This window comes from Cricetulus griseus, chromosome 5, assembly GCF_003668045.3.
Source record: "Cricetulus griseus strain 17A/GY chromosome 5, alternate assembly CriGri-PICRH-1.0, whole genome shotgun sequence".
NCBI lineage: Eukaryota > Metazoa > Chordata > Mammalia > Rodentia > Cricetidae > Cricetulus > Cricetulus griseus.
Window position 1 is genome coordinate 49,709,429 of NC_048598.1, and position 13,562 is coordinate 49,722,990.

Consider the following 13,562-nt stretch of genomic DNA (forward strand, 5'->3'; position numbering starts at 1 on the left):
CTCTTCTTGGAAAGCTCAGCAAAGAGATTTGGTTATGGGAATTTGGCACCCTCTCTGTAACACTTAGTCCCAGCCTTTAAAGTACTGTATAGTCAGATGTGTTGTGGAACAGGATGGCAGCACTAAATGAATTGGTTGGAGACAGTATGAACTTGGATATTATGTCCTCTTGGTTTTCTGTGTAAGTAAGGCCAGGGTTCAAGGTGCTGGTTGCAGAAGCTGCTTTCCAGACAGGTTAGTTGCTTATCCAGTGTGGTGATTTGATAGATTTATTTTTAAAACGATAAGAATCAAATTCATAACACAAAAATCACTATTCATAGTTACATCTTTGTAAGTGAATAATGAACATTATGAAGGTAGTTAAGATTTGGCTTTTTAAGTGCAGTATTTTTCAGTATACTCATGCCACAGTATACTCACTTTTTGGTATGCTCATTAGGTCTGAATATCGTATGTATGTCAAGGTTCAAATTTTTACCTTTGTACAGTATCTAAACCAATGCAAACAACCATGAATGCCCTGAAATATAAGTGTCTTATTTAATGACATTAGGAACCTTGATGTTGAAATCTAATTATCACATTAAAAATATTGTTTGACATCATTTGCTATCCAGTATGAACTAATTCTATGTGCTAGTTTAATACATGTTTTTAAAAGCTTTGAGGAATTCTGTAGATTTATGTCTTAATAAATTTCATGAATTTTTCTTTCAGATGCATGTGTCATATCAGAGGAAATTATTAAAAGACATAACATAACTTACAGATGGATAAGAGACCAAAAGCTATATTCACAATCAGGGGAATTTGTGGAATTTGCATGTAAATATGGATATGAAGCAACAGATTCATCCCCACCTTTTCGTACAAGGTGCATTGATGGTCATATCGATTATCCCAGTTGTTCAAGAAAACGTTATTGGAGTTTTGGATAAATATAATTTAGAAATGTGTATGCTTATTACTAATACTGTTTCAATGTTCATTTGAAGGATTGTTTAACTCATTTCTTTTCATTAGTATAAACATGTGATTAATTTGGAGACTGAGAGACCACTGACACAAATGCAAAGCAGTGTATGCAGTCCTTCTAAACCAGAATGTGTGCTGTCCTAGAACAATGAGCAATGGCAAGCAAATAGATGTAATTACTTCATTGTCTGTGTCTGTTGATGGGGATTTTTCTGGCCTGGCAGAGTCCTGCTGCCCTTGAGCCCCAAATAAACACACAAAGACGTATATTAATTATGAAATTGTTGGCTGATGTCTAGGACTTCTTTTTGCCTAGCTCTGTCTTAACTATTATCCCATTTCTATTTATGTGTTTCCACATGGTCTTGGCTTACCTAAGAACGCCTGACACTTCCTCTCTTCCCAGTCTCACATGGTGTCTCCTGTCTGCCTATATTTCCCAGAATTCTCCTCCTATCTTAGCCCCACCTATCTTCCTGCCTGACCAATCAGTGTTTTATTTATCAACCAATAAGAGAAACATATATACAAAAGGACAACCCATCATGTGTCTACACATCACTTTTCAAAAATCTCTCGATTCTGCCTCCATACATTTTGATCTGTTTCTGATTCTTGGTTATCAGAAAGCACATGGATTCATCTTCAAATTAGGATTATATCATAAATATGTAATAATCAAACTCATACCTTACACTGCTTATGAATATAAGTAATTGCTGCATACTACTATTGTATTTTAATTAAATTTAAAACAATCATATTTTATATACCAATCCCAGTTCCTTCTCCTTCCCATCCCCCCACTCCTCCCATCATCTCCCCATCCAATACCTCATCCACTCCTCAGATATGTTGAGGCCTCCTGTGGGGATCATCAAAGTCTGTTACATCATCTGAGGCAGGACCCATCCCGCTCCCCCTCCACCATATCTAGGCTGACCAAGGTATCCCTCTATATTGAATGGGCTCCAAAAAGCCAGTTCATGCACTGGATATAAATACTACTTCCATAGGCTTTTCAAGCCCCAATCTGACACCTACCTTCAGGGGGCCGAATTTTGTCTTATGCAGGCTCACCAACTGAAAGTCTGGAGTCAGTGAGCTCCCATTTTCTTGGGTAAGCTGTTTCTGTGTATATCCCCAACATGGTCTTGACTGCTTTGCTCATCAGTCCTCCCTCTCTACACATGGACTACTGGAGTTCAGCTCAGTGCTGAGCTGTAAATCTCTGTTTCTGTTTCCATCAGCTGCTGGATGAAGGCTCTATGATGACATTTACGGTAATCATCACTCTCATTATATGGGAAAGGCATTTAAGGAGATGTTTCCATTATTGCTTTGATTCTCAATTGGGGTCATCCCTCTGATTCCTGGGAATTTTCTATAGTGGGAAATTACCAATTCGGAGTCAGGTAGAAATATAAGGGTATTTAATAGGGAAAAGTCTTACTTACAGAGCAACCCAGCAGCAGTCTGTACCGCAAGTACCAAAGTGAAACCGAAAGAGAAAACGCAGTCCCCTGAAAGTCTCACTCTATGTCACCCTGACCATGCCCTCGCAAGCGTGGTCAGGCACACCTGTAGCCAGCCCCTAAGTAGGCATGGCTACAGCTTCCCCTACAATTCCCCTTTTAGTCTAAAAGAGGATTAAAACATAACAGTGTAAAGTATCCAAAATTAACAATCATAAAGGTAAAATATAAGAAGATACAACAATCTGCTTATGTCACCTCCTATCTATTTTAACTAAATCCTAAAGTCATCTGAAAGAGGTGTCCAAGCCTGAACACCTCCTTCCAATCCCAACAATAACAATAGGAAGCTATCCCTAACTAGGTATATACACTATGCTAAGTGACAACAATGAGGAAAGGGGGCGTAGCATCCTCCAAGTTACTTCTTGCTGAAATGGGACGACGATAGTCATGTGGGGTCCTGTAGGAAGAAAATGTTAGTGTAGTAAAAGTATTGAATGGATTGTATCCAGTCCATGTTAGATGGGATTCTCTTGATAGAAGATCTCACTTGAAATCCTCAAGTTGATTGAAGTCAGTATCCGAAACTTTGGCCAGAGTGTCGATTGAAATGGAGCAAGTTGGATCCAGTGCAGTCGAGGAGGTGTGGCCCATTTTTTTTCCATGTCCAGGGATTGCTGTCAGGCAGGTCTTTATTGGCTGCGTGGGACACAAACATAAACAGTTAGAAGAGAAATGTTTGCTTGTGTATGTACACATGCCGAGGAATGCAACCATGAGAGCATAACAATTATGAGAGGATGTACACCTTGAAAGAAAGATCCAAGAAAAGACAAAGACAGTCCCCAAATTCTTCTTTTATTCTGTATTACATCAATTGGCTTCTTGATACAATACAGAAACACTAAAGTTTAGTTAAATAACGTGCTTGGATTTTAGAGGAGGAAAGCCTAATCCACCTCTAAATCCAGCATTGGTTTAATTGAATAGGGACTAGGAAATGAAGAGAAATAGAGTTCTCTGAGAGACAGCTGTAAAGTTTACCGTATGGCACGTTCCTTTTGTTTGATGGTTATAGCTACCTTTTCTTCTTAAGGATCTACCCATGCAGTGTCCTTTGCCTTCTGGAGATGAGTTTTCCTGTGAAGATAAAAGCAATCGACCATATGGACCTATGTAATCTGTCAGCCCTGTAGTGTAAATTATCTTCCAAACATTCAAGACTAGACTCAAATTTGTGATCTGTTACCTTGGATGCTTCAATAATTGATTGAATGGCATTGTCCAATTCTTCAACCCTATCCTGGGTATCTTTCACCTTTGCATCTAGTTTCTGGATAACATTGTCTATCTGAGTTTCTAGCTGGCTACAGATATTCTTTAGGTTATCATGGTCTTCTGACAGCCTAGCCTCTAAGGCCTCAGTCATGGCATAAATACGCTGCATCTCATCTTGGGTGACAGACAGCTCTGTCTTTAGTGTATTGGACACAGAGCCACGCTTGTCATCCAATTTCTGCTCCACTTGCTGCACAATTGTGGTCTGACCTAATCTGTTCTCCAAAACCTCATTTCGTAAAGCTGTTATTTCCTGCAAGCAGGTGGTGAGGTTATCTCTGGCCCTGTTCCTGAGCCCTCTGGCTGATAGTATTATTTGTACCAGCAAGCTAATTGCCATTACGGCATATAGGCCAGTAATTGGCAAATTAGCATCCTCCTCAAACAGTGAATTCATGTAATAAGCAAAAATATTACCAATTTTAGCAAATGATAAATATTCCCCCATAATTTTACCTGATTTCTACTCCAGATGCAGTAACTATCGTTGACCAGTGGGTGGCATAGGTGTTCAGTTAGTCCGCGGCATTTGGCAGTGGTGGTTGGCAGCTGTGGAAAGAGGTCACAAAAGCGGCTGCACTTATCTTAGAGAGTATACAGCCTTGCGGCTGTAACCACTGAATGAGGCATGGCTTTAAGGCTACTGCTGAAAGCCAAGACCTACTCCAAGTCGGTTCAAGAGCTGGAGTCCTCCGGGTACGGGTAGGCAGCAGTCCAAGCTGGTCCGGAGCGCACAGTGGTAAAACCGTAGGAGGTCTGTGTGAGTCTCCAAGGTGGGAGCAACTTAGCAGCAGCGGGTCGGCTGGGAGCTGGGAACCCCTGTGAAGAGAAGGACCTTTCCTCACCTGGGCCTCAAGACTGGTGGGTGCCATAGCCTATCCCAAATGAGGTATAGGTTTCCAATATCCTGCTCCTGACAACCAGATATAGTGGGAAATTACCAATACGGAGTCAGGTAGAAATATAAGGGTATTTAATAGGGAAAGCCTTACTTATAGAGCAACCTAGCCAGCCGGCATGGCAGCAGTCTGTCCAGCAAGTACAAAAATGAAACCAAAAGAGAAAACGCGGTCTCCTGAAAGTCTCACTCTATGTCACCCTGACCACACCCTCGCAAGTTTGGTCAGCCAGCCCCTAAGTAGGGGTGGCTACAGCTTCCCCTACAATTTTCCTTGTGCCAGGTTTCTTGTGAACCCCAAATTGGCTCCCTCTATGAAGGTATCTATTTCTTTCTTTGTTCTTTCCCCAACTCAACCTTCCTGATCCCTCATGTTCTCCCCACACACCTTCTCCCCTCCTTTCTCTCCTCCCTCCTTCCTGCCTCCCCCCAAGCTCCCAAGTTACTCAGGAGATCTTGTCTCTTCCTCCTTGTCAGGGGTCCATATATGTCTCTCTTAGGATCCTCATTGCTTCCTATATTCTTTGGGTTGTGGCTTGTATGCTGGTTACCTGTTGCTCTATGTCTAATATCCACTTGTAAGTGAGTACATACCTTGTGTCTGGGTGACCTCACTCATGGATGGACTCTAGTTCCATCCATTTGGCTGTGAACTTCAAGATGCCATTATTTTTTACCCTTGAGTAGTACTCTATTGTGCATATTTCCAAATTTTCTTTATCCATTCATCAGTTGAAGGGTATCTGGATTGTTCCAGATCCTGGCTACTAAAAATAATGATGTTATCAACATAGTTGAACAGATATCCTTGTGGTGTGAGTGTGCATCATTGGCATTTATGTCCAAGAGTGGAATTGCTGTGTCTTGAGGTAGACTGATTCCCATTTTCCTGAGAAACTACCATATTGATTTCCAAAGTGGTTGCACAAGTTTGCCTTCCCACCAGCAATGGAGGATTGTTCCCCTTACTCACCATCCTCTCTAGCATAAGCTTTCATTAATGTATTTGATCTTAGCCATTCTGACAGGTGGAAGATGGTATCTCAAAGTTGTTTTGATTTGCATTTTCATGATGGCTATGGATGCTGAGCAATTTCTTAAGTGCCCTTTGGACATTAGAGATTCATTTGCTGAAAATTCTCTCTTTAGATTTGTGCCCCATTTTATAATTGAATTATTTGGTGTTTTGGTGTCTAGTTTCTTGAGTTCTTTGTGCATTTTGGATATCAGCCATTTGTCAGATGTAGGGTTGGTGAAGATCTTTTCTCATTCGGTAGACTGCCATTTTGTCTTGTTGACTGGGTCCTTTGTCTTCCAGATGCTTCTCAATTTCAGGAGGTCCCATTTATTAATTGTCGACCTCAGTGTGTATGCTCCTCTTGCTATGTTCAGGAAGTGGTCTCCTGTGACAGTACATTCAAGGGTATTTCCCACTTTCTCTTTTAAGAGTTACAGTGTGGCTGGATTGATGTTGAGGTCTTTGATCCATTTAGACTAAGTTTTGTGCATGCTAATAGATATGGATGTATCTGCAGTCTTCTTCATGTCAGCATCCAGTTATGCTAGCACCATTTGTTGAAGATGCTTTCTTTTTTCTATTGTATAATTTTAGTTTTTGTCAAAAATGAAGTGTTCATATGTGTGTGGATTACTATTGGGGCCTTCAATTAAATTTCCTTTGTCCACCTGTCTGTTTTTGTGCCAATACCAAGCTGTTTCCATTACTATTGCTCTATAGTAGAGCTTGAAGTCAGGGATGGTGATGCCTCTGGAAGTTCCTTTATTGCACAAGATTGTTTTGGCTATCTTGCATTTTTTGTTTTTCCATATGAAGTTGAGTATTGTTTCAAGGTCTGTGACAAATTGTGCTGGGAATTTTGGGGGGATTGTAGTGAATCTGTAGATTGCTTTTGGTAAGATTGCCATTTTTACTATGTTGATCCTACCTACCCAAGAGCATGGGAGATCTTTCCAGTTTTTGATATCTTCTTTAATTTCTTTCTTTAAAGACATTAAGTTCTTGACATACATATCTTTCACTAGTTTGGTTAGAGTTACCCAAGTTATTTTATGTTGTTTGTGGTTATTAGAAAGGGTGATATTTCTCTGACTTCTTTCTCAGCCCATTTATCATTTATATATAGGAGATTTCTGATTTTTTAAAGTTTATCTTGTATCCTGACACTTTACTGAAGGTGTTTATCAGTTGTGGAAGTTACCTAGTAGAATTTTTTAAGTCACTTATATAAACTATCTTATCATCTGCAAATAGTGAAGGTTTGACTTCTTTCTTTCCAATTTGTATCCCCTTGATCTCCTATTGTTGTTTTATTGCTCTAGCTAGAACTTCAAGCACAGCATTGAACAGATATGGAGAGAACAAGCCTTGTCTTGTTCCTGATTTTAGAGGAATAGCTTTGAGTGTCTCTCCATTTAGTTTGATGTTGGCTGTTGGCTAGCTGTATATTGCCTTTCTTATGTTTAGGTATGTTCCTGTTATCCCTTATCTCTTTAAGACCTTTATCATGAAGGGATGTTGGATTAGGTCAAAGGCTTTTACAACATCTAGTGAGAAGACCATGTGGTTTTTCTTTTTCACTTTGTTTATATGGAGGATTACATTAACTGATTTTCATATGTTGAACCATCCCTGCATCCCTGGATGAAGCCTACTAGATCAGAGTGAATGATTTTTCTGATGCATTCTTGGATTCATTTTGCCCATATTTTATTGAGTATTTTTGCATCAATATTCATGAGAGAGATTGCTCTGTAGTTCTCTTTCTTAATTGTGTCTCTGTGTTGTTTGGTTACCAAGTAATTGAAGCCTTGTAAAATGAGTTTGGCAATGACCCTTCTGTTTCTATTGTTTGGAGCAAATTGATGAGTATTGGAATTAGCTCTTCTTTGGAGTTCTTGTAGAATTCTGCAAAGGAACTGTGTGGCCATGAACTTTATTGGTGGGCAGGGTTTTGATGACTGCTTCTATTCATTAGGATATATATATATATATATATATATATATATATATATATATATTTAAATTACTTACCTGTTATTGATTTAATTTTGATATTCATTACCTATCCAGAAAATACCAATTTTCTTTATATTTTCTAATTTTGTGCAGAACAGGTTTTCAAAGTGTGGCATGATGTTTCTCTGGATTAACTCAATGTCTGTTATATGTTCCTTTTTCTTTCTGATTTTGTTAATTTGGATATTCTCTCTCTGCTTTTTGGTTAGTTTGGATAAATTTTTGTTTATCCTGTTGATTGTCTTGAAGAACCAACTTCTTCTTTCATTGATTCTTTGTATTGTTTTTTGTTGTTTCTACTTTATTGATTTCAGCCTTCAATTTGATTATTGGCTGGGGTCTGTTCTTCTGGTGAATTTGATTGTTTTGTTCTAGAGCTTTCAGGTGTGCTGTTAAGTCACTCTGGTGGGAATTCTCCAGTTTATTTATGTAGGCAGTAAGTGCTGGGAACATTCCTCTTAGCACTGCTTTCAAAGTGTCGCTTACGTTTGGATATGCTGTGCATTCATTTTCACTGAATTCTAGGAAATTTATCATATTTTTCTTTGTTAGATATTAGGATGGCTATACCTGTTTGTTTCTTAGGTGCATTTGATTGGAAAATCTCTTCCCAACCCTTTACTCTAAGGTAATGTCTGTCTTTGAAGATGAGGTATGTTTCTTGTATGCAGCAGAAGGATGCATTCTTTGTATCCATTCTGATAGCCTGTGCCTTTTTATAGGCAAATTGAGGCCACTGATGTTAAGAGATACTAGTGACCATTGATTGTTGATTTCTGTTATTTTTGGATTTGTTGTTGTTGTTGGTACTGTGTGTATTTTGGGAGAGAGGCTGGTAATATGGCTTTATCTAATGCTTATGCTTTTGTGAGTGTAGCTAACTTCCTTGGGTTGGTTTTCCTTCCAGTATTTTCTATATGGCTAGATTTTTGGATGTGTTTTGTTTAAATCTGGTTTTATCATGGAATATCTCATTCTCCCCATCTATAGTGATTGAGTGCTTTGCTGGGCATAGTAATATGGGTGTCCATCCATGGTCTCTTAGTGTTTGTAGCACATATATCCAAGATGTTCTGACTTTCACAGATTCCATTGAGAAGTTAGGAGTAGTTTTCTTATGTCTGACTTCATATTTGACTATTCCTTTTTCCTTTGAATCTCTTAATATTCTTTCTTTATTCCCTTTGTTTGGTGTTTTGATAATTATGTGGTGAGGGGAATTTTTTGGGGTCCAGTCTATTTGGTGTTCTGTAAGCTTCTTGTAGTTTCATAGGCATGCCCTTCTTTAAGTTGGGAAAGTTTTCTTCTATGTTTTTGTTGAGTATGTTTTCTGCACCTTTGAGCTGGACTTCTTCACCTCCTTCTATACCTATTATTCTTAAGTTTGGTCTTTTCATGGTGTCCCCGATTCCTGGATATTTTGTGTTAAGAATTTGTTGCATTTAAAATTTTCTTTGGTGGATGAATCTATCTACTCCAATGTATCTTCAACACCTAATATTCTCTCTTACATCTCTTTGTATTCTGTTGGTTATGCTTGCATCTGTGCTCCTGATCATTTACCCAGATTTTCCATTTCCTGAATTCCCTCAGTTTGTTTTATTTTCTGTATTTCATTTTTCAATTCTTGAACTGTTTGAACTGTTTCCTTTACCTGTTTGATTGTTTTTTCTTAGCCTTCCTTGCTTTCTTTAAGAGATTTGTTGATTTCTTACATTGTTTGTCTTTTTCTCCATTTCTTCCATTATTTTTTAATCTTTCATTCATTTCTTTGAGGGAATTTCTCATTTCCTCTTTAAGGCCTCTATCATATTCATAAAATTCCTTTATGGTCATTTTTTTCTGCTTCATCTGTGTTGGGATGTTCCAGTCTTGCTAATATAGGACCACTGGTCTCTGGTGATGTCATATTACTGTTTATGTTTCTGAATGTGTTCTTTTACTACCCATTGCTTCCTCCAGTGCATGCAGTTGAGGCCTGTGATTCAGGGGGTTTCCTATCCTCCTATTGGTGTAGGTGGAGCATGTGGCTTAGGTGGGCCTACTTTGTCCCCTGAGGACAGGAACAAGACTCCAATTGTGGCAGATATGATGCTGGATGCCTTGGGGCTTACTCCAGGTCTCTGAGGTTTTAGTGTGGAAAGGGGTATGCAAAGTGCTCTGGGCAATTAGTGCCTAGAGGTTAAGGGCCTCTAGCTGCAGGAGATGCAGGCACTCACCTCTTCCAGTAGGGTCCAGGCCATGGCTCAGATCATGGCAGATGCTGTGCTGGATGGTTTTGGGCTGCCCCCAGTCTCTGGGGTTTTGGTGAGCCTGCATACTACTTCTGTATTAATAAACAAATCTAAGAAACATCTTGAGAATGAACTTCTGAGCATGGTAATTTGGCATATTGAAATGATCAAGCAAATATTCAAAAGAATTAAAATTTAACTGGGTATATGATTCTTTCACTGATATGAACTTATAAATACTCTGTATAGCTTATAAACAGGCAGTAAGAATGTATGTACTTCATGCCCAAATTAATAAGGGAAAATGACAATAAATATGATCAATTTTATTAAAAAATCTCTGTACTTATCTTTAGAGGGAATGATGTTAAGAGTTTCTATTTAATTTTCTTAAAGACAGATTCTAATTTACAGTGGATAGACATGACTTAACTTTATGGTTGTGGAAAAGTGATAATTATTCAGTAAACACTGCTAAGGTTTTATCTTTATTTCTGGGTCTCTATATGTGACATGACTCTGTGAAAGTGTGTGCCAATAACTCAACATAGTTCCAACTTGGCCAATGTAATTAGGCCACATTTCAAAAGCCCCATATTTGTTCACTCTGATTAATAGAACACTGGGTATTGAAAATAGATTTGAACTGACAGTGTTTTCTGTGTACCTTGATTAGTCAGGATGTAATTCCTGTGTAAACTGAGGAGTATTAACATTTATCTTTATATTTTAGTACTTCTATCACTAACACAATAGGTTTTTAACCATAAAATGTTATTTTAAGGAAAGGATATTTAAAGATATTTTTAACTTTTCAAATGTTTGAGTCTTTAAGATGAAAATATAGGTGTAAATAACTAAATAACAAGGCCAAAATTGAGCAGATATCTTATAATCTTCTGTATATGAAATTAGATAGTTGTCAGAACATTCATTCAAACATCAAGTAGATGTTTACTAGTCAAAGTATTATACAAAATTCAATATTTTTAACTTGACACTAATGAAAATAGTTGTCTGTCAGTACCACTTTAACAAATTACCATAAACTGCATGTGCTAGCTTAAAAGGCACTCGTATCATGAAGTTCTAAACTTTAGAGTCAAAAGGACAACATATCTAAGACACTCACATAAGATTTGGTGTCTATCATTACCTTCTCTTTCCTGGGTACTTCTGCATAGTGGAAACATGGAAAGGAAATACTGTGGTTTCTTTATAATGAGAAAGTAATTCCATTTGTGAGGAAAGAGCCTACAAACCCAATCTCTGGTAAAACCCATTTTTTTATCATCATGAATGTGATGTGGAAGACACATGGAAATGTTGTGGAGAAACCACATTAAGACTATAGCAGAGAAATAAAAAATCCAGTCCATATATATAAAGCAAAGGGCAGTATTATTGTGACTCACATCAGACAAAATAGAATATAAAATGAAAAGCTAATAAAGGAAAATAAAGTTCTTTGTAATGATAAAAATCAATTCTCTAAATATATATAGCAATTAGGTATGTGTTTACCTAGCATAATGTGAGAAACACATGCATAACCCTGACATAAACCTAGGTATAGTACCTACTGGGGTCTTTCATACTGCTACTTTAAATATGGATTGATCAGACAGACAGTACAAAACTAGACTTGAATGATATGTTAGACATAGCGTCATGATCTTAAAAATTGTACTACTACACCAACATGTAAAACCAAACTTACACACTTTGCTTGACTAACGAACTTAAGGGACTGAGCCCGTCAGATTAAGAGTAGTGAACACATCCTTTCCAAAGGCATATAAGTGACTCTCCAGGATAGATAATATGTTACACAAAACTCACAAACACATAAAATGGAAACTACATATATCGCCAAAATTCCAAAATGCAGAAAATCTCAAACAAAGAAATATGAGATCAAAAGTCTAAAAAATTCCATTGAGTTTGATTTGTGTTGGCCTTTTGCTGTAGTGCCTAACTCTAATGGTTACCCTATCAGACTCCATTAAAGAAAACTGATTTTCCTTTGCAAAGTGTCAGTTGGAGAGAGTGTCATGGTTGGAAGAGAGAGCCTGTGTCCACTTCCCTCTCTCAGCACTGAATGACTCCAAATAACATCCTGATCTACCCTTAATTCAGTGGCTTCCTCACCTATAATAAGAGAAGCTTCTTCTTGCAGTAGATAGGAACTAAAGAGAGATTTACAACTGGACAATGAGCAGAATCTGAAGAGTTTGCAATATTTAGTCCTCAAATGATGTCTTCAGCAAGTCACTTCTCACAGGACTCAGGAAGATATGCAGAAGAGGGGGTGGAAAGATTTTAAAATCCAGAGGGGAACAGTGTCCTCCAGACACAAACTGATTGAGCAAATATGAACTTACTAAGATTGTGGCATCATGTATAGTGCTGGCCATGGTTCAAGCCAGAATGTGTGGCAGCGACAACATTTTTTTCTATGAAGAGATTTTATTTGTGTAGACAGAAGCTTTACCTTGCTCTATTTGAGCTCAGACTGTTCCTGATACCACAAGTGAACATGAGCAATGAATAAATCAAAGAATGAACCTGAAGCTCCATCCAGCTGCTTCAATACCTGCCAAGTGGAGGTACCAGTAAATGCTGATGTAAATGCCCACTAGACAAAGGTGAGACAGATATTCATACCAAAAGATACAACCATAGATCTAACTGTCTTGCAAAAATACAAACATGAAATAAAAAGATGATAAGCATGCCTCCTCCATAATTAGTACTCCTTCACTAATGTTCCCTGAGAAAGCCAATTAGATGACACAATGACAATGAAGTCAAGTTAGCAATAGTAGGGTCCAGAAGATGGGACCTCAGTTAAGAGAAGGTGCTATTCTTCCAGAGGATCCGGGTTTTCTTCTGAACACTCACATAAGGAGGCTCAAAACCACCTGTGTCTCCTGCTCCAAATCCGATGCCTTACCCTGGCATACATGTGCACATAATTCACACATACACACACACACACACACACACACACTTTAAAAATTTAAGATAATAAATGTTTGAAAATACTGAAAGAAGATATGATTAAATAATGGAAAGAAAATACAAACAAACAGTTTAATAACATAAGCAAATACAATTTAGTTTCAGAAAGTAAAACTCAATAAAGAGATAGAAATCCTAAAAAAATCCAAACTAAGACAAAACTGAAAATAAAAATGTTAGTAAATTTCACTTTACACCCAAATAGGGGATGCAGTATCCTAGCAGTAGTGATGACACCCATGGTTACAAATGCAGAATCTGCACATGTACACATTACTCTGAGTTGCATATGATTGCAGAATAAATTTATTTTCTTTATGTTCATATAGTTTAAATAAATGTCAATAAGCCTGACAGAAACCTGACCAGAAAGCCTCACAGGTCGAAGGGATCAAATGGAAGAATACCAGAGCTTGAACACATGGGGAAGGCATTAGACAACTCTGAGGAGAAACTGATAAATCTAAATAAAACAACAGAGACAGAACAGTCGTGAGCTCTGGGACTCTCTGAAAAGACATAATACTTAAAACAGAGACACAGAAGAAAAAATCCAAGTCAAAACACAAAATACT

General features: G+C 37.9%; 1 protein-coding gene across 1 annotated transcript in view; it reads left to right on the top strand.

The window, feature by feature from the left end:
• LOC100765974 (complement factor H) overlaps positions 1-1,259 on the top strand; it is a 77,511-nt gene extending 76,252 nt beyond the window's left edge. The window contains exon 22 of the mRNA XM_027417434.2: positions 721-1,259. Within this exon, the coding sequence (XP_027273235.1) occupies positions 721-941 (221 nt within the window). The 3' untranslated portion in view covers positions 942-1,259. The remainder of the gene's footprint in view (positions 1-720) is intronic.
• The last annotated feature ends 12,303 nt before the right edge of the window (positions 1,260-13,562 follow it).